Genomic DNA, 22,515 nt, shown 5'->3' on the forward strand with positions numbered 1-22,515 from the left:
ATAAATTTGTTATGTATGCCAACAAGGCTTGGATAAATTACTGCTCTGTTTCCTCCTGTTAAATATTTGGAAGATGGAAGCTGTTACCTTTGTTTCCAGCCCAACCCCCAGGTATTTGGTATTGACAGTGTCCTTCCCCTGTCACTGTCTGACTGAAACAGCTTGTTTGCAAGTTCAGCGTCTGTAAATTACAAGTTGAAATTCCAATCCCGTAATCTCGCCACTATATTTTTTTAAAAAAAGCCAATTTCTGTCTGCATAATGGGGCCTACTTTCATTGCACCTCTTCCTGTTTACTGTTGAAAGCTTCACATGTGCCTTTGTCGTTCAGGATCTAATTGTTCTAATGCTGTCTTGGCTAGAGCTTCCTTCATTTTCTGTAAAATGTCTGCTTTACCAAACATGTGGCACCCATTTCTTTTTTTCTGACTAAACCTTGTTACTGTTTCTCAGTGTGTTATGCACATTGGAATGTCAAAACCTCTCAGGCCATCAATTTTAAAATATGCTGCTGTTGTTACTGTTACTCTTTACTGACCACTGTCTCTAATTTTTGAATTTTCAATCTTGTGCTTAACTTCCTTCACCACCTAGTGCTCAAATTCCTTCATCTCGTTATGCTTTCCCATTTGCAACCCTAAACAGTAATACCATCATCATCTGATGAAACCATTTTCTTTCTGTGCTGGTCACAGGGTCTTAGGTGAAGTTGACTTGGGCAGCTGCTTGCCTGCTTCGAGCCAGTGTAGATCCGCAGCTTGTAGGTTTGCACAATTTGGTATGCTTTGGCATCTATATTGAAGAATGATGGAAGGATAATTTTTTTTTAAAGAATTTGATGTGTCACATTCACAGTGGCTCTGCTCTTCTAATGTTGGGTTTTAAGAGGTATGCTTCAATATAGAGAGCAGGTGTAGATTATTAGTGGCTGAGCGGTGCCTTGCTACAGCACGATTAACATGCATACAGTTTCATGACATCAGTTGAGCAAATGAATCAAACTTAAGAAACAAAGTGGCAATGTTAATACCCCAAGTCCAACTAACTAACTAGTCTTTCTGAGCTAATTGCATATAATTACGGAAACTGGTATAAAATGATAGTAAATCATTATCTCAACCTTAGATTTTGAGAGAGTGGAAGCTTTTGATTTTTATCATTACAACTTAGAATGTGAAATAGTTTAATGTTAAGACCTTAAGTGGTCTTATCACACTTGCATTTGTTTCTGAGATTGTAGATGTTGTTGTTTTCAAATTCTTTCTTGATGTATCTTTGTCGTGTCCCATTGTGCATGTGAAAGGCAGTGGGAGGTTATCTTGCAAGTTATATTAATGGAGAGAATGGTCAGTGGAAGATGCACAGCAACTTCAGGAAAACCTGAAAGGTGGTATTGAATGCCTGGATTAATATTAATTTTCTGCCAATTCAATGTCATTAGCAGCAAACTTAAGTAATTGATCAATTGCCTTATTTGCATGCAAATTAATATTAACATGATAAAAGAGTATTGTGCGGATAATATTGATGTACTTTCCATCTGTAAGAATGCTACTGAGTTTGTCAGTTTTTTTTAAAGCTTATTAGCAGGGCAATTTGTTCAGATCAGTGGGGAGGAGGGGGAGAGAAAGAAAATGACCAGGCTCGTAGATACCATTATACATGTTGGTATGCTGATTCTTGGAGTGCATCTTAAATGTGCATTTTTTTGTTTACAGTTCAACATATCAATTGTTCATTTTAATAATAGAATATATGAATATAAAAGGACAAACCATTTATTGCATTTGTACATTTTAAAGTGGAAAGGATGGTCCATTATTATCTTCCAATACTATTTCTCCTTTTTTCAGTGGAAACAATCCTTGGTTTGACAGGTGCCACGATGGGGAGCCTCATCTGTTTTGTTTGCCCAGCGCTTATCTACAGAAAAATCCAGAAGAATAGTTTCATTTCACAGGTTAGTTTACTAATTCTTAAAAGAAGCAGGAAGTCATTTTACTTCCTCCCTTCATCCACACTGTTGTGAAGTTTGACTTTTACTTCTGATCTTCAATGGAATATCATCCAAAAATTGGGTGATTGTGTATTCATTATATGTTGGAACATATCCCACGCACAGTTCTGTACTCCTGAATAGCGCTATGAAATTCAACTGGTAAAATAAAGTACCTCATTTACATTATGAATAATGCCAGAATGTGTTGCTCCATGTCTACACTCTGACACTCCTGCCTTCCTGTGTTTTCAAATCTTTTGAAACAGCACGTAATATTTTATTTCTTCCAATGTTTCCTGTTCCTACAAAACATTTTTAAAACTTATTCTTAAAATCCATTTCCCATAGTTCAAGTTAGTTTCTGACAAGTAAATATTTTTTATCACTCAACCCAGTATTTCATGAAGTATGCTGTTGATTTCCTAATCTGTAGTGTTTTATATAATCTGTGTGGCAGCAAACCCACATTTTATTCTAGTTGCTTAAGTGTTCTGTAGTAGTAGTACCAAAGTAGGAAATTGAAAGTTTATCTGACCACTGCAACTATGTCCTTCTGTGATGTGATGTTGAAGTGGCATTTCAAAAGTTAGTCACCTGCTCTGCTTTGGCAGCCCGACTGTAAGAGACTTTGTGGAGCACAGCTACCTTTGTTGTAGGAACTGGGGAACACCTGGATCTTAAAAAAAAGTTTGAACTAGGAAAGTGACATGGAATTTTATTATCAGTCAAGCCAAGCAAACCCAATAGTAGTTGCCAAAGGTAGTTCTAATCAAGATGACAAAATGGCACTGAAAGATAACTGGTATTATTCTTTCATTTACAATAGATTCAATTACATCAGTGTCTTACTAGATTTATATATACATAATTTTTCTCATTTAATTGTCCTACGGCACTTGCAACCAGAAATTCTCTCCTAAGCATCTGTTTTAGTTGTCCCAAGTGATACAGCTGTATTGCCATGAGGACTGAATTTCACTGACAGCTTTAAAATACATGCAGTGCATTTAATCATGTGATAATAAAACAGTATTATAACATTTAAATTACAAAATAGATTTGGAGAAAGAGAATTAATCTTAAAAATGTTAATTAACTTTGCCCCAAAGAAGAGACAGGGTTAATGTTTGAAGTACTCGACATTGGTTAAAAGTAGATCAAACTATAAAAATGAAAATGGTTTAAGTAGTTCATTATGACAAGCTGATGCATCATATCCATCTATCCTCAGTGGTCAAAAATGTTATCTAATGGTCTTCGTAATGTCACAGCTTTGTGTTTTTGCTTTGTAAATTGTGTTCTTCTCCACCTATTTATTTTTGCATTTACTTTAAGTTCTGTAATATGATAATACAATGCACATTTTTAAAACATGTTTCAAAGATATTTAGTTTCATAAGAAACTGTTACCCTGTGTTTTAATTAAAAAGTTGCTTTCTTGATCATTTGAACTGAGGCCAAATCAACCGTTGAATAATAAAAGCACTTTGAAAAGAAAATACAATGTCCCCATTAGTGGGTTCATGTGGGAACCCATTTTATAAATAGAACAAAATAAGAAAAATCTTTGATCTAGTCACTTAAACTCTTGTGTCCAAATAAAGTTTACAGTAAGGTAGTTGGCTATACTTCCTTAGTGGCCAGATTGTTACTTAAGTTTAAAGATATTTTTGCTTTTTTTTCTATTAAGTCAACAGGTTTGCAACAACAGATGTGCAGGGGAAAAGGGCAATCTATACAGCTTTTGCCATTGGCCAGGCATTCCTCCACCTGAAATAACCAATTAGTGTGTTCAATGTGATAAGATAGAAATACACTAATATTTTTACTGTGCGACTGTTTCTGAAATGAAGCACTCTTTTTAGAAACAGACAAATTTGTGTTCCACTACTCTCTTGGACTGGCCCCAACATATTTTGTTGCTAACCCTTCCAACTGTTAACTGCTACTCCTCAAATTGTTAGTCAAGTTATAGAGACCAAAGGATGCTAGATTTAATACTCGATCTGCTCAAATTAACTGATTTCCAGTAGAACAGAGGCAGCAGTGCCGTTTGTGATGCTTGTACTTTGACTTGAGACAGAAAGATGTCCATGTTTTCTGTGATCTCTGCTGAGAGTACCTGTGGAGAATTGGTGAGAAAAGCAATGTATTTTGTTGTGCTATTCATACAGGCTTTCGAATTTGATGCCAAAGCTCGGGCATCGAGACTAAGAATTTAGGGTGACACACTAGCTCAGTGGTTAGCGCTGCTGTTTCACAGTGCCAGGAACCCGAATTGATGCCGTCCTTGGGCAACTACCTGTGTGGAGTTTGTACATTCTCCCTGTGTCTGTGTGGGTTTCCTCCAGGTGCTCTGGTTTCCTCCCACAGCCCAAAGATGTCCAGGCTAGGGGATTGGCCATGATAAATTGCCCTTGGTGTTCAGGTGTATGTATATTAGATGGGTTATAGGGGGCTGGGTCTGGGTGGGATGCTCTGAGGGTTGGTGTAAACTTGTTGGGCCGAAGGGCCTGTTTCCACACTGTAGGGATTCTGTAGTGATTCTATGAATTTATCAATACAGCAGAGGATTATCAGTGCAGCAACATGAGAAGGAGGAGTAACTTCCATTAGTGTAATTCTTTTTACTGAGTCTCTGGTGTTTTGCTTTCAAAGTGCAGTAATTGTTATGTAGAAAAATGTGACTACTAACTTGCATACAGTGAGGCCCCAAATGCAACAACTTTTTAGTACACCATGTCAGTAATACAAGGACCAGCTAATGGTCTGCAGGCTAAAGGATTAAAAAAGTTTAAAGATTTTTTGGGCGTTGAGTTAGTTCCTAGTTAACATGCCTGATGATGACAGATTAGATGCTCTGTAACATCTTGGTAATCTAATTCTTGAGCACATTAGATAGCATTGAGGAACACCTGGTGATGTTTTGAAAGATGTCTCATTAGCGCTTTCACATAGGATTAGTCACTGTTCTTCCAAGTTGTCCCTAGAAAACCTTGTAACTTAAACCCTTCAAATGTTGGTAGACACCTTGACATAAATTTGCTAGTCCATTGTGCTGAAGACCTGCAAGTGTTTGACTGTTTACGTTCTCAAAATGCTATTTGTAATTTCTTTAGCTGTTGAGCTTTGCACAGCATTGAATTAGTCTGGGTGTGGGCTAAATGGGCAATGTCTGAAAAAGAGACCAATTGATCTAAAGCATAAAAACATAAGAACCAGGAGCAGGAGTAGATCATCTGGCCCTTTGAGCTTACTCTGCCATTCAGTAAGATCATGGCTGATTTTTTGAATGGCCTCAGTTCCACTTACCCACCCTCTCACCATAAACTTTAATTCTGTTATTATTCAAAAAATTATATATCTTAGCTTTAAAAACATTTGTGAGGAAACCTCAACTACTTTACTGGGCAGGGAATTCCACAGATTCACAACCGTTTGCGTGAAGAAGTTGCTCCTCAATTCAGTCCTAAATCTGGACCCCTAATTTTGAAGCTATGCCCTGTTGTTTTAGTTTCACCCGCCAGTGGAAACTACCTCCCTGTTTCTGTATTATCTATTCCTTTCATAATTTTGTTTCTATAAGATCCTCCCCTCATTCTTCTATATTTCAACGAATATAATCCCAGCCTATTCAGCCTCTTGTCATAAGCCAACCCACTTAACTCTGCAGTCAACCGAGTGAATCTCCTCTGCACCTCCTCTGGTACCCAAACGTTTTTCTCAAGTAAGTAGACCAAGACTACACACAGTATGCGAAGTGTGGCCTCCCCACCACCCTGTACAGCAGCAACATAACCTCCCTGCTTTAAGTCCAATCCTGTAGCAATGAGGGACAACATTTCATTTGCTGCCTTAATTACCTGTTGTACCTGCAAACCAACCTTCTGAGATTCATGCGCAAGGGCACCCAGACACCCAGGTCCCCCTGCACAGCAGCACACTGCAACTCCTTACCACTCAAATAATAGTACTTTTTACAGTTACTATTACCAAAATGGATGATTTCACATTTATCAACATTGAATTCCGTCTGCTAGACCTTCGCCCACTCACTTATGCTATCTATATCCCTCTGCAAACTTTGGTAAAGCAAAGTATGCCGAGGTCTCAGTCATTCTAGTGTCATCCAAAAACTTTGACCCACTACACGTAGTCAGCAACTCCAAATCATCTATGTAAAATATAAAAAATTACAGCACCACCAGTGATCCCTGATGCACACCACTAGTCACTGTTTGCCAACTAGAAAAGAATTCATTTATCCCCACTCTTTGCTTCCTGTCAGTCAGCCAACCCTTGACCAATGCCAATGCATTGCCTGTAATGCAGTGTACCTTTATCTTATGCAGTAGTCTTTTGTGTGACACCTTGTTGAATGCCTTTTGGAAATCCAGATACACTGCATCTACTGGGTTACCATTGTCCACTGTGATCCTAATGTCTTCATAGAATTCCAGCTAATTAATCAAGCATGACCTGCCTTGCATGAATCCATGCTGCGTCTACGCATTGGGGCAACTTCTGTCTAGATGTCTTGCTATTGTTTCCTTGATAGATTCAAGCATTTTGTCCACTACAGATGTAAAGTTAACCGGGTTATAATTCCCCATCTTTTGTCTCCCTCTGGTTTTTTTTTGAGAAAAAATGCGAATAGAAGTTGTACTTGTTTGGATTTCCCAATTTGAAGTCCTTTGAGCATGGTGATATGTTCTTATGCATGCCTCACCATGCACTACAATGCATCAGGGCCATAGGTTATCTGATACAGACAAATGATGGACTTTGACCAGCAATCATAATAGCTTAATACTTGAAAACAGATGAATCCTAAGCCAGATTTCTCTTTTTCTTCCCATCCTAATAAATCTATTCTGAAATTGAATCTTATGTGCATACGGAAGAAATTACATTAATTCATTGCTATAAAGTAAGATCAATTCATGTCATTCTTTTCACTCTCATTGTTATTTTACAGTCTGTGTCATGGCTTTGACATCTTACTGATGCTACATTTGCCTTACACTGATAGTTAAGTTGAAATATGCATTGTTCATCAGTGCTGAAGTTAAAATGATGTACCAATGAAATTTTTCATATATCCAGATTTGGTGAAAAGGGGAAGGTTGATTTATTTTACAACTTAATACTAACATGCCTGCCTTAATGCCCCCTTTCCACTTTTATATTCATGTGCATTTTTGTTGCACAGTTTATACTGAAACAATTATAAGGACACTGTTCAACAAATCAAAATACCTTTGTCAACAAATTCTGGATATTTCTATTGACGCAACTCATTATGTTTATTCTTAATAGCATGCAAATTTGAGGGATGAGCAATTTTTGTGGCACTGACAAATTCATTGGCTCCCAAACTGGCAAATAGCTACCACACTAATCTTTCTAAAACTTTATTTAAATGCAATGTTCCCCCTAAAATGCTCTGGGGGAAAAATATGGACTTAGTGCCTGTTCAAAGTTTTGAAATCTAGGTTGTTCCATCAAGCCTTCACTTTTCAAAGGCAACTTTTATTACATTAAGTTGATGATGTTGGATGCAGCTATTGTATTTTAAGGAATTTAAATTGTACACTCAAATTTGTTCTGCATACTAAAATTGGAAATATATCATGTTACAATTTATAAAGAAATTGTTAAAAGAAAATCATGACTTTAAGGTGTGTTATTTGCTGTGACTTTTTTTGTTTCCGGCTGGGAAAGCCAGATGTTTCTTTTGGCTGAGCAACTGCTGTATTACTGCCAGAACTCAGTCAACTGTTCTCGTGACAGCTGGTTTCAAGCTTTTGCTTCGTTTTCCAACACAGAAGTGGCAACCATGCAGAAAACTGTTGGAAATACATTGATACATACACTAAATTGTTGCTTTGGAAGCAAATTAGATTAGTGGACTGTTGAATGTACTTGAAAAATATTGACAAATATATACTGTAAATCCAACTCCACTCTTAATTTTGAATTGGTCCCAAGTGTGTGCTCAAAGGTGAAAGACGCTGTTTAAATTATAAAACAATGCATTGTAATATTGGATAAAAGGTTGCGAATCTATATCTCTTGCATGACTCAGAAGGGAGTTCCAGGATAATGAAGCAAGGGAGCGAAGGTTTTCTCATTCTGCCTTTGACTTTCTAGGTGGCAGGGGTCTTACGTTTGGTAAGTGCTGCTGAAGGACCATTGGGAAGTTCAGCGTGTATCCATTGTGTGCTGTCCTGCCATTGTGTGTTGGTCATGGTGGTAGAGGGACTGAATGTTGAAGATTGTGAATGGGTTGCCAATTGTGCAGGGAGTTTTGTCCTGAATGTTGTTAAATTTCTTGTGTTTTAGAGGTGCACTGGTGCAGGCAAGTGAAGAATATTCCTTGACACATTAGATTTGTACATTTTAGGGGGTGGACAGGCACTGGGGAGACAGGAGATGAGTTGTTTTCTCAGAATTCCCAGGCTTTGAACTGCTCTTGTAGCAAAGTATTTATATGCCTGGGCTAGTTCAGTTTCTAGTCAATGATAACCCTAGGATACTGATTGGCGAGGGATTCAGTGATGGTAATGCCGATGATTGATCCAGTGTGATGATGGGGTTCATCTTGCTGGATATGGCCGTTGGCTACCACTTCATGTTAATTGATGCATAGGATAGAGTGCCCAGGCAGAGTTTCAGAAGGCTGTATAAGCGTTAAGATTGGTGCATTTTATGACAGTTACCTCTATTCTGAGATTTAGTTTTTACTGGTAGCTTGCTTCTATGCAGTGGTTAGTTAATCATCATAGAATCCCTACAGTGAAGATAGAACCAGGCCAATCGGCCAAACAAGTCCACACTATCCTTCTGAAGAACATCCTACCCAGACCCATCCCTATCCCCCTACCCTTTCTCTGTAACCCTGCATTTCCCATGACTAATCCACCTGATTTACACACTCCTGGATGCTGGGCAATTTAGCATGTCCAGTCCACCTAAACTGCACATCTTTGGATTGTGGGAGGGAACTGGAGCACCCACCGGAAACCCATGCAGACAGTGGGAGAATGTACAAGCTCCACACAAATAGTCGCCCAAGGATGGATCCGAACCCTTGTCCATGGTGCTGTGAGCCAGTAGCAGTAATAACTGGGCCACTGTGCAGTATTAATCTGATATGAATTATTTCTAGCTTTCTTTATTAAGTTTTTTTTACTTTGTATTGTGTTATAACTTGTGCAAAGGTGTGGTGCCAGGTAAAAATAGCCAGTTGAAACAAGGATATATAAATAGTGAAGGTATAAGTACAAGTTCAAATTCTTCTATGGATCGAAGATGGTAAGGAGAAGAAAATGCTGTCAACCAATTAAATATTAGCTACATTTTGTTTCAAAAAAAATCTTTTCTTCATACTCCTTACTGTTTTGTTATCCAAAAAGGGACCAAGACATTTTGACATACTTTTATGTTGACACCAGCAGTCTTCCAGCATTGTTAAAGCCATTGCGTATGAGTGTCCACAAGTTAGTTGTCGGGGAGGAAGGAGTCACAGCCAAAAATAGTCCTTGTGAATGTATGCAGCCTCTTTCATTTGTGTTGGGCTAAAAATGGAAGTCAATGTACACTTTCTTTCATTCGTCCCCTCTGTTGTCATGACCTCAAAATATGCTTTTTATGACTTTTTCTCCTGTTTACTGCCCTGCCTGAGATTGTACTAGGATAGATTAAGAATGAAGGCTAATATTTTCCTTGTTTACATGGTTTGTTATCACAATAAACAGTGCAATATACTCATAAACCGACAGTGTAGCATATCAAGCATTATTGATGTGTTATAGCAATGAGCAAGAGGCATTAAGTGGCTAGCTGGTTTTGTAATAAGAACGATTTAACATATTCTTGAACAGCCAACTGTGAAGAGAATGTGGAATCTAGTCTCAGGAGTGATTGTGAATTTTTTCTAATGAGTTTGTACTGAATGTTTACTTATTGTATCAAGATTGTACCTTTTCATCACCATTCACGAATGAGCTATTACTTTAATTTGTTTATTTAGTTCCTAGGCTTAGTAGTTTTGAAGTGTTAAAGCCCCATGTTGTATGTTGGCATTGCAAAGAGTGAGCCACTGTTTCATGGCGTCACAGCGTAATACATAGATTAATTTAAACTCTCAACAAAATAGCCTAAAACCAATGTAATATTATAATGGTACAAAGGAAAGTTAGTGAAATATGAGTCATTAAATACTTATTATCATGCAGATCTAATTTTCACCCAACAAATTGAAGAGATGAGGGAGAAATGCTGGAAAGGCTGTTTCAGCTTAGCCCGCAGTCTGCAATGCACAAATCAGGAGTGTGATGGAATACTTTACACTTGCCTGAATGAGTACAGCTCCTCTAGTACTCAGTTTAATACCAGTCAGCACAAAGCAGTCTGCTTGATTGACACCCTGTCCACTATTTACGCAAAATAGCAGCCGTGTGTATGATTTGCAGGATGCACTGTCGTTATTCACCAAAGCTCCTTTGACAGAGCCTTCCAAACCCATGGCCTCTACACCCTTGAAGGACCAATGCATGGAAATAACACTATTGGCAACTTGCATCCAGATTGCACACACTATTGACGTTCCTTTCATTGTCACAAGGTTAAAAATCCTGCAACTCTGTCTTCCTATAGGCACTGTGTCTACCTGTAACAGTTCAAGAAGGTAGCTCACTGCTAACATTTTGACAGGATCTGAACTGTCTTGTACATCTGTATCATATGGTATCAATGTGGACTTCACCAGTTTCAAAATCTCCCCTTCCCCCACTGCATCCCTCAACCAGCCCAGTTCATCCCCTCCCCCCACTGCACCACACAACCAGCCCAGCTCTTCCCCCCCACCCACTGCATCCCAAAACCAGTCCAACCTGTCTCTGCCTCCCTAACCGGTTCTTCCTCTCACCCATCCCTTCCTCCCACCCCAAGCCGCACCCCCAGCTACCTACTAACCTCATCCCACCTCCTTGACCTGTCCGTCTTCCCTGGACTGACCTATCCCCTCCCTACCTCCCCACCTACACCCTCTCCACCTATCTTCTTTACTCTCCATCTTCGGTCCGCCTCCCCCTCTCTCCCTAATTATTCCAGTTCCCTCCCCCCATCCCCCTCTCTGATGAAGGGTCTAGGCCCGAAACGTCAGCTTTTGTGCTCCTGAGATGCTGCTTGGCCTGCTGTGTTCATCCAGCCTCACATTTTATTATCTTGGAATCTCCAGCATCTGCAGTTCCCATTATCTCTGTCTTGTACATCTGCCTTGTCAGTGAGGATTTGGAGCAAATTGGCCGAATTTTACTGGATATTGGCTGTGTCAATTTGACGTATTTCACAAGGGTTTTTCTCACCATGAAATCTAGTATGCCTCCATACCTGTGCACCACACTCCTATGGTATCCTGCTTACATCTTCCCACTTCATTCGGGTGGAAATACTCATTTAGTGCTGAGACCTCCTGGGATTTCCAATGCTGGCACCTTGTTGAAAATGCGATGTGCACCAGATTCAACCGTTGTTAATTCGGAACTGCCCATAATGGTTCCTGCCGGTTACTGTAGACATGTCAGACAAAGAGAAATTGGCACCCTGCTGTTTGTCATCTTGCGCCCTGCAAGGCAGGATTCTGATCCTGACTGACCCAACTATACCCACACCCTTGGGTTGCTATTAGAGACTGTCCTTGACTTACTGTGCTGGGATCCTCTGACTGAAGAATGTCTTCCTTGGTTTGACTGAGGACCACTCACTTTAGATTTGGGAATATGGCTGTTTTGTTGGTACACACAATGTGTTTGCTGTGTACCCTGCTGGTGCATGATACAGATGTGAGTTTGATGTGGTATTGTGCTGTACAGCAGTATGCCCGCCCTTTGGCTGCTGACAACCATGATAAGCTGCTTCGCTTTGTGTCTGTGATAAAAGGAAAGTCAAGACTGATGTGCAGTAAGTAGGTGTAAAGTGAGTGAGTGCTAATAGAGCAAATTAGCTGTGAGATGCACCCTGACCCAATCTGTGTAGGGTACTTGTTCCTGGCACGGTCCTGGCAGCAGCATTGCAATAAGAGGTGCACTTGAACTCCAAAGTACAGTATTGAAGTGCAGAACTGACAGACATGTATCACGAGGGTACATTGAGGCTGATATGTGTCTGATTCCAATGTTGTGCACCGAGTGTCTGAGATTGCAATCCTTGGAGTGTGCCTTGAGATGATGATGAATTGTATCCAAGGTGAGGGCAGGAGGAGCAAGCGGCGAAGTGGAATCACTGGGTCATCATGGTTTTCATCTTAGGAATTGTCATCTAGCTTCTATCTGGTGGGTGTGGAAATGGGAAATCAATGTATGCAAATTAGACCCCTTCTGCTCACTAGCAAAAACCTGTCTCTTCACTTGACATTTAGTTCAAAAATGGTACTTTTTGCTCTCAGCATCAAAATTGCCTAACAGCCGATCCCCATCAATTTTACCAACTTTTTCATCCATGTTGTTCAGTACCTGGGAAGATTCCGGTCATTATATTTTCACTTTTAAATTGTAAGAATATTACTGCAGATGCTGGAATGTGAAATAGGAACAAATCGCTGGAGAAACTAGCGGCATCTATGGACAGAGAAATGATTATTATTTTTATGACTCTTTTGAATCTTGGTTCGAAAGAAGACTCATATCGGGTTTGAAATGTTAACTGTTTCTCTCTCCACAAATACTCCTAGACCAGCTGAATTTCAGTAGCATTCTCTGTGTACTATTGAATCATATTTAGGTAGGCAATTTGGTAAATTGCAGTTCCTGTCAGTATGAATACGGGAGGTGACACAGAAAACTGACTGTTTAGGATGTGATTCTCCATTAAGTATGGCTCCAGAGTCTGCTTCATTTGCTGTTCTTTAAGTGTTGCTTATTATTTTTGAATTTGAAGTTACTTTATTACAGTAGTCAACAGTTATTTGAAGTATTTTCTTGCTTTGGAATTGACTAATTTCTCAAGTTAATAAACAAATCAAATAGTTTTGATCAAATAAGGATAATCTATCCTGTTGTTTTTGTGTTCTATATACTTTAGAAGATAAATGCTTATATGATGGAAAATGACTACCTTTACGTTATTAAACAATGATTATTAGCTATTGGATTTAACTATGGCCAGTCCCATTTACATAAAGCATTCAAGGGTGTTGGAGTATAAGAGCAGGGACGTCTTACTGCAATTGTTCAGTGCTGGTGAGACCGCATCTCGAGTACTAAGTAGTAGTTTTGGCCCCTTTATTTATGAAAAGATATTATTTCATTGGAGGCTATTCAGAGAACGTTCACAAGGATCATCCCTGGTATGAAGGGATTGTCTGTTGAACAGATGGGTGGGACTCTACTCATTGGAGTTAAGAGAAATGAGGTGATGTCATTGAAACATGGGAATCCTATGGGGCTTGTTGGGTTAAATAGAGATATTTCCCCTAATGGAAAAGTTTAGGACTAGAGGGCACAGTCTCTGAATAAAGGGGCACAAATTTAAGACTGAGATGAGGAATTTCTTCCCAAAGAGTTATGTCTTTGCAACTCCTTGCCACAGAAGTGTGGGTACAGAGTCCTTGTGTATGGTTAAAGCAGAGGGAAAATACAGGGTTATGGGGGCAGGGCAGAAAACTGGACATGAAGAATGTTGGATCAACTAGGATGTAATTGAATAGTGGAGTAGGCTCAAGAGGCTGAATAGCCTACTCCTGTTCCTGTTTCTTATGGTCATATGTGTATTTAAATACTGATGAACACTGGTGAATGTTTTTTGATATATTTGAATTTCTACAGATTATCCTCTGTATTGGTCTCGTTATTCTGGTGATCAGCACATTTACAACATTGACTGCAACAAGTGACCAAACAGTGACACCTGAAAAGCCACTTCAGGATATTAACCATGAGAAGCAACAAAATGAAGGAGACCCCCAGCAGAAGATCTCAGGTAATTCAGAGAATGAAGGAGACCTTAGTGATTTTTAAGTATTAAATCTTGTTTTATCTCAACGGAGAAGAGCAAAACACAATTTTATGGATGAGCAGCAAATACAATTTTGTTGAACCGAAACACTAGTTATTTGGATAAGAAACTTAAACACCAATATTGTATAAATGTAAGATGATGCAAAGGAAAGTTAGAGACATTGAGATTCACTGATTATTAATAATTACACAGAACTAATTTGCACGCCCCCAATTGAAGAAAAGACACACAAGTGCCAGAAAGGCTTTTTCAGTTGTGTAGCAATAATAGTGTGGACTTTACTCCTAAATCAAATATTTTTGAATAACTGGTGGTTATCTTTTAAACTTGTCCTTCATTTGACATTACCTAACCAATATTCTTGACTTAGTAGTACCAAGCCAAGTGTGTTAATGGTTTAGAACAAAGCTGATTATTGGTACCTGATCCTTGCATAATAGAGAAGAAAAGCCACCTGATATTAGAATTGGTGAGGAATAATGTGGGTGAGCATCTAATTACTAATATTATATTGCACCAAAATAATAGATGTAATGAACTCTTCAAAATATTGATTATATGTGTACACGTGCATTTTCCAGTAATTGCTGATGAAGCACTTTCTGTTGAACTTTGAGAAATCATTAGAGTGAATTTCTTCTAACTTTCTCCTCCAGAAATAGTGACAGATTTCCATTATTTTTAATATAGCAAGCATTGAAAAGTACTAGTCTAACTTAAATAAAACAATCAAAAGCCTGCTACAGTTTCAGATATTTTACAGGACCGTTCCCTTCCAAAACTATTAACCTATCAATTCCTGTCCTTGTCTGTTGGGACCTGGAATCTATAATTTGCCAGCAATTTGTCCTTTGCAGACTGCTGTTGCATGATTTGCAACAGGATTAAGAATGATTTGATAGTACTCTGTGACACTTGGGGTGGATTCATGAAACTCACAAACTGAGATTAACTTTAGATTCATTCAGTTAATTTAGCTGGGGCAAACATTTTCGAGGGCATAAACATTAATACAAGAAAAATATCCATAATGGCTCAGATACTATTTGGATAGAACATCACAGGTATCAAAAGAAAATCTCTCGTTCTTGCAATTTTAGTATCTATCTGTTTGGATAGGATTATGCTTGATGTAACCCACACAGTTTGATAGACTTCCAGAAGTATTTATGTATTTCTTGCAGACTGGGATTCTTCTTAAAGAGCATTTCTTTTTGGACTGAAACTAGGAAGATTAAGATACAGCAGTCAATCTCCCAGCTCTCAGAATCACATTTTCTTCCTCCCATAATCAGTCAGGATCAGTTTCCTGTCTCTTGTTCATCTTTTTAAAATCGGTATCTGTGGTTGGCTGGTTATTATTGATCCTCCCATGATTAACTAACTCAACAGCTAACCTACTGCTTGCCCTGCACATGGTATTGTACATTATTGAATAGTCTACAGTGTAACTTTGGTAAGTAAGTTACATTTAATTCTAGGTCAGTCACCAACACCACCATCTGTAATTTTTCTGCTCTGTTTTAAACACACAACTGTACAAAATTCAACTAACTCTCACTTCACTCACTGTTCCAACAAAACAATGAGAAAAATAAATGAAAAATAGTGACTGCCTCTACAGTGCAGTATATTAACTCGATGGCAGATTTTTGGAAGATTGTCTGGTGCTGCTTTGCACACAAGCTCTTAAACCCTCCATTCTTTTGAAGTCAAGTTTCCAGTCTATTTTAGTATTTGTCAGCTGCATTTGAAAAATATTATGATGCCTGCGGGAATCCTAAACCAAACTACCCAGAATTACTAAAATGACCCTTCCACACATGAAGACATTTCCAGCGAAAAACATGAGTAGGCAATGGCCCAGGGGTATTATTAATCAAGACACCCAGGTCATGTTCTGGGGACAATAGTTTGAATCCTGCCATGTCTGATGGTGGAATTTGAACTCAACAATAATCTGGAAATATAAGTCGTAATGATTTCCATGAAACAATTGTCAATTATCAGGAAAAACCCATCTTGTTCATTAATGTCCTTTTCAGGGAAGGAAATCTGCCATGCTTACTGGCCTGGCTCACGTGACTGTAGACCCACAGGAACGTGGTTGACTCTCAACTGCCTTCTGGGCATTTTGGGATGGGCAGTGATGTTGGCCTGGCCGGTGACTCCCACAACCCATGAATGAGTTTTTAAAAAAGTTATCTCTTTGTTTCTGCTTTAACTCAAATTGTAATCTATGCATTTTTGCATGAATTAACAGATGAACTATATTTCTAAATAAAAATGTAAGATTAATTTTATTTTTAAGTAGTGATAGTGAGCATGAATTTTGCACAACCACAGTAATCTCCATCGCTGCCCTCATAAATGTGGCACCACATCGCTAAAGTTCCATAGTATATTTTTCTTTTCTCACAGGGTAGTTCAGGAGTCCTATCCAGCAAAAACTTTCCTCTCTGAGTTTCATGGCTACAGTTAGTGTCAGCAAAGGCCACAAGGTACCTGATGGTGTAGTTTTCTATTCCTGCTCTTAATAGGTATTCCTTTTCAACCAATAATGTTCCTCCTCCTAATTCGTATGTATGCCCATAACATTTTGGTTGTAGTTTTCCAACCATTGGAAAGAGACCACTTGTCTCCCAACTATTCTCAAACTTGTTTTAAGACCTTATTTAGCCAGGTCACACACTGCCTCCAAGAGCTCCTTTCTCATTTTCTGACGAGAAATACTGACATCTTTTTGAGGATAACATGTTTCTTTTTGGACTTTATCCAAGTCTTCACCACTCAGATTATCTGTTTGTAGTTCTACTATGATATGGCCATGTCACACCCTTTTTCACATTACCACTGTTTGAGTACAGGGCAGTGATAGAACATTACCTGTGCACATATTACCCTGACTTTACGCTGCAATGTACTATTTCTGGGGTCTTCTGAACCCAGCTTTTTCTCAAACGTAAAGTGCATGAACCTCTGGGAACTCTGCTGTGTGCAGTAAGTGGGAGAGAAAATATACACCTTTATATAGCGCTGGCTGATGTTCTGGAAATTAAAACATCTGGTCTGAATATTGTTGAATGTGTGAGTAGGTGAATGGATGAATCTGTGGGTGAGGTCAGTCGGTAAATAAATAGGCAAAAGGTAGACTAATGACATGGCTGAGTATGTGGGTGAGGCTGGTGGCGTATTCAGGTAGGGCTTAGAATTGATTTATGGTATAATCAGATATTAGGAGTGTAGTTGTCCAAGGATATTGATATGTTCTGTAATTTCTGAGATGTTAAACCATGAGTAATGTGTCTAATCTTTCCTGGATACCACCCAGCTAAGTACACTAGAACTGTCCTGTCTCCCGACTCTAACTCAGAGTTGGAGACATTTGCAGAGGCTTCAAGAGGTGTGTTTTTGTCTTCTTTTTTCCTGAAGCAAGTTTTTGAGCAAGAGATATTGAATTGCCTCTTCCAAGTCAATAAACAGCCTGTGAGGATGTGTTTTTTTTTAAACTTGGAACGTGAATAGGTAGAGTCAAGCTCCCACAGAACCAGAGTTCTCGTTTAGCTTTCAGAAGTTGTTTGAGTTTGAAGTTGGCTGTGGAAGCTATTTCATCTCTCTGCCACAACAAAAAGCTTGAGATTTCTCTGTGCCGGAATTTTCTCTTGGTGTTCATTTCTCTTGGACTGGAGAAATATCACATGAGGCAATCTATTTTATTGAATTTGTCTTTGCCAATGGTGTGTTTATGGGGTGTTAATAAATTGGAACAAATGCTGTTTGGCAGTTAAATAATGTATTGTTCTGTTAATTTTCCAATAGAGTTAAAACATTTTAATTACTCTTTGTTTGGAATATAATATTTGAAAAGGGTTTGGTCTAGTCCAAAACAATCGTGTGATACCAATGAACAAATGTGTATATATATTTGGTCTCCCATTTTGTGCTCAATTCAAAGTTTCAGCTGAACTGTTGTATTAGCCAAAGTGTAACTAACCTTCTGATGTTTGCATGAAATCTTCCTTCTGACTTCTGTTTATCATGCTTATCCAACTTGTTGCAATGCCTGCTTCCTATGTATCTTAAAGAGAACATTGCTTTTGCATGGCATGTCCCTGTGGTGTATATTTTTGTCTGCCCGGTCTTGTAGATTGAAGGAAATATTGGTTAGATAATTAATCCATTCTGATTACAGGAAATACTTGTTAGTGCAGAACTTGGCCACTTTGATCTAGGATCTGAAAACCAATGTCTATTTCTTTAATTGAAAATGAAACAAAATGTTTTTGTAGGCTAGACACTGCATTTTCTGGCAAACATTTTACTTAAGCTCAGTTCCTCTAAGACACACTAAACTGTCTTGAACGATGTTGCTATAGCCGTGCTAATGCAAGACTGCACAATGTTCAGTACACAGTACATTGACTTAAAAATGAATTCCTACAGATGCTGGAAATCTGAAATAAAAGCAGAATTTTATATTTGAACACATGACATTGATCTTGGGTGATAAATGTGGAAGTGAATGAAATAAGTGCAACAATTACTCGTAATTAATTGGTAGTTGCCCATAACTAATACTCCTGGCATTAAATTGTGATAAATTTTGATTTGCTGTAACCTTCTTTTAGCAATGTGATTTGACTTCAAATTGTTAATCCTTTTTCACAAAAGCTGCAATACTACTAGATCTCTTTTCACAAGTTTCTGTTTCTGATGTGTTCAGATGGCAAAATTCATTCATACCATGGTGTGAACTGTCTTAAGTTGTAACTGATATGTAAGCATTTCTTTGTGATGATCAGTATACTGCTAGACTAACCAATAAACAATTAATGTACTCAGCTTCTGAAATATAACCACAGATTTAATCAAAATATTTATGGATTAAAGAATATTCTGGGAGAGAGTCCAAAATACCAATAATGAGAACCTATGCCATTGATATTATTGGCATTCCTTTACAGATTATTGTCTGGTAGTCATTCCCAGATTTTTGGTAATGTGATGTGAATGTGACAATTTCATCAGCTCAGTTTAGCCAGCTAAGTTTTCATTTCTTTATGGCCATCTCAAGTGAGACAAATATTATGAAAGCCTCATGAACTTGATAACCTGAGCTCGTTTTAGCATAGAGTTAATTGACACTGGCATTACAGTTCTAATGAAGGCTAACACCATATGTTTATTTAAAAATAAATAGAGCTTTAAAGAAAAACAGGAATTAGGACCCTGTAAAGTCCAAGGTGTAATTCCCTTCAGCAAACCATGAAAAAGATAGTGAAATCATGAATAATGGACATTTCTTTTGAGAATATTTACTCCTACACACTGGTGTCAGTGACATCGCTATAAAGTGGTTGGAGGCTTGTTGAACTCTTTGCCAGTCAATATTAAGTATACCCTTTGCTTCCTTGAAACATTATACTTTAATCAAGAAGAAGAACATACAATCCTTTGCAGATACTGCCTGTGCTTAGGTTCTATTTTCGTGGTAAGAATGGACTTGCATAGTCTTTCCCTTGAAGGTGAAACAATGGCTAAATTTATTTGGTGCTGATTTTTTTTGCTTTTAGGCTCACTCACCTGCCTTTATGTTACTCCTTGCGTGAAAAACTAAAGAAAGTAAAATGATAATGCCAACACTGCACAATATCATGCAATGAATCTTGTACTTCTGTTTACACAGTTCTCTTGGCAGCTGATCACATTATGTAGTTTAGCTACCACCAAATGAATATGGTAATTGTATTTCCACTCTGTCAGAGTTGTGATTTTTGCCTTGCTTTAAGGAACTTACTAGATTTCTTTAAGTTCCTCCTCACCTGAAAAAGTACTTGATGCAGTGTTGTCAAATAAAGTAAAGGCACTCCAAAAAATAAAAGTGCATGACTATTGCTGTCCCCAAATTTAGGGCTTGAGAAATGACTCAACAAATTTCAAAATCGTCATGCTGCTAATTTGTCCTTTTTAGGAATGTTGCGTTATGGACATTACTTCATCTGCCTTATCTGTAGTACAAGAATTAAACAATGGCCACTTAAACTGATTGAAAAAGTGTAATTATTTTAAGAAATGTGAAAAATTGTATTTGAGCCTATAGTGGTTGTAATGAGGTCAGCCATGTAGTCCTCAGAATGAGTTCCCTGATTGGGGCTGTATATCTGGTCGAATTAGGGAACCCTGATTGACTGATGCAAACAGGAATGTCAGAGGCTCTGTTCACCCTAAGAGCTGGTTCAGAGGGAGCATAATCAGTGCCAATGACTTTCCACGTGTAAATAAAGGGTGACTTGGCAATGGGATTCCGGCGCCTCTGGAGTTATTCCTGTGGTGACGAGTAGGATTAGTGATGTAACCGTGCAAAAGCACCTACTAGCTGAAGTCCAACTGGATTGCAAACTCCAACTGGCTTTCACATTGAAAAGTGCGACAAGTGGAGCGTATGAGTTGCAAGGTACTCTGATGGAAGCAGACATCCTCGCCAGCCCAGCTGAGCTTGGGGAACACCACTTGAGTGAAGGCAATTGCACAACCTCCCTCAGGATATATCCTGAACTAAGGGACCGTAGATCAGCTGCAGCAAAACCCCCAAGCCAAGCCAAATTTTGGCCAAACGATTAACAGTTTTTTCAAGATCTGGGCTGGCAAGTCATTGTAATTGCTGCTGATTTGCGGACTCGAGGCAGTAAAAGAGTCCCACTTAAATTGAGTAAGGGAACTCGTAAACTGCTGTCTGGGAGAGTACACATTCTGGAAAGTCCATCCACGTCTGCTCTGGAAAGGTGAAATTGTTCTGAGGAAGGGTCACCGGACCTGAACGTTAACTCTGTTTTTACCTTCTCAGTTGCTGCCAGACCTGCTGAGTTTTCCAAAAACTTTGTCTTTGTTTAATCAAAATAATTATCAGGTTAAATGGTCATCTGGTTCTAATGAAAGTTGATATCAGAATGGCTGTTTCAGGACCAGTCCTTAGCAGAATTTGTTTCGGACTCCAACCCTTAAGTTTGTGCAAGACCTCGACTAGACTGAAAACCTATACCAGAGAACCTTTACAGGTACAACTTCAGTTCTGGTCTCTTATGAGAAGCAGCCTTTTCAGTTATGACTGATTATAGTAAGAGGCAAAGGGTGTGAAGTTAGTTGAGAAAGATTCAACCAGATTGGCTCAGAATTTTTCAATTTGAAAATGGTTGGCTGAATGAAGTCCTAATTAAATACTTGGAAGTTTTTTTTATAGGAAGGTTGATGGACTGTCGAAGAAGACGAGGCCACCTTGCATGTTGACCAGGAAACAATTCCATGATTCTGCAAGGTTTACCTGGTACCATTTACTTTATGGTCCAAAGTAGGTGCTGAAATCAAAAGACTGGAAAGCGAATGAATCGTGAAACCAGTTTGTGGAATGGGCAACATCGGTCGTACTGATTGTGAAGCATGACTGGTTTGCCTTTGTGGGGATTTTAAACAAACAAAGTTTGTTTAAAATCACAGCTGGATAAATGTCCGATCCCTTTCATAGAGGATTTGTATGCAGAGCTGTCGGGGGGGCGCAGTTCTTCTTGAAGCTGCACAGGAGTCATGTGTACCTGCAATTGTGGTTATATGAGCTTTCCCAGAAGTATGTTAATACCTGTAAGGATCTGTACCAATATACGAAACTGCCATTTGGGGTGTTGTCTGTCTGTGCAATTTTTCAGCGTATGATAGAGAACATTTTTACGAGGTCTGTCCAAGGCTGCCATTTATATAGATTGTGTGCTAATAACCAAGAAGACAAATAAGGATGACTCTGAGAACTTGGACACAGTTCTTAGCTGTTTCTCCCAGGCGGGCATATTTCTTAGAAAAATGTGTGCTCCAGGCACTCCAAGTGAATTTCTTGTGTTACAGAGTCATCAAGAATGGGTTACCTCCGTTACAAGATCAACTTAGTGATCAAAAGTGTCCTTGCTCTCTGTCTGTACCAGAGCTTAGGTCTTTACTTGGGCTGGTGAATTATTACAGAAAGTTCACATATAACCTGGTTTCCATCCTGGTACCTTTGCATCAACCCTTAAGAGTGTCAGCCTTGGAAATGGATCCATAACCAACCCATCACTTTCAAGGAAGTGAAGAAACAGCTATCCTTCTGAGGTGTTGGCACACTATGAACACAGGTGAGATCTGGCATTGTCATGCAGTGCACCCCCATACGGCATTTGGGTGGTATCAGCTCATAGGTAGTCCAATGCAGAGAAATACCCAATAGCATAGGTATGCAGGACTTTGGCTAATGCAGAGTGTACATATGCCAAGATTGAGAAGGAAGATTTAGCGGTCATATTTGGAGTTATTACATATTGTAATAATAACAGAACACAAACCACTGGTAGGTCTCCTTGAAAAGTCTAAGATAGAGCTCTACCCCAAGCTTCAGGCCAGATTCAACATTTGGACTCTAATACTAAGTACACATAATTACAAGTCAGAACACTGTCCTGGAGGACAGGTAGCAA

At 38.8% G+C, this 22,515-nt stretch overlaps 1 protein-coding gene across 2 annotated transcripts in view; it reads left to right on the plus strand.

Moving 5' to 3' along the window:
• slc38a10 (solute carrier family 38 member 10) overlaps nucleotides 1-22,515 on the plus strand; it is a 124,741-nt gene that overhangs the window by 44,133 nt on the left and 58,093 nt on the right. For both annotated transcript variants that reach the window (XM_048554843.2, XM_048554844.2), the window contains exons 10-11: nucleotides 1,854-1,960; nucleotides 13,828-13,981. In XM_048554843.2, coding sequence (XP_048410800.1) covers nucleotides 1,854-1,960; nucleotides 13,828-13,981 — 261 coding nt within the window. The remainder of the gene's footprint in view (nucleotides 1-1,853; nucleotides 1,961-13,827; nucleotides 13,982-22,515) is intronic.

This window comes from Stegostoma tigrinum, chromosome 22, assembly GCF_030684315.1.
Source record: "Stegostoma tigrinum isolate sSteTig4 chromosome 22, sSteTig4.hap1, whole genome shotgun sequence".
Lineage (NCBI taxonomy): Eukaryota > Metazoa > Chordata > Chondrichthyes > Orectolobiformes > Stegostomatidae > Stegostoma > Stegostoma tigrinum.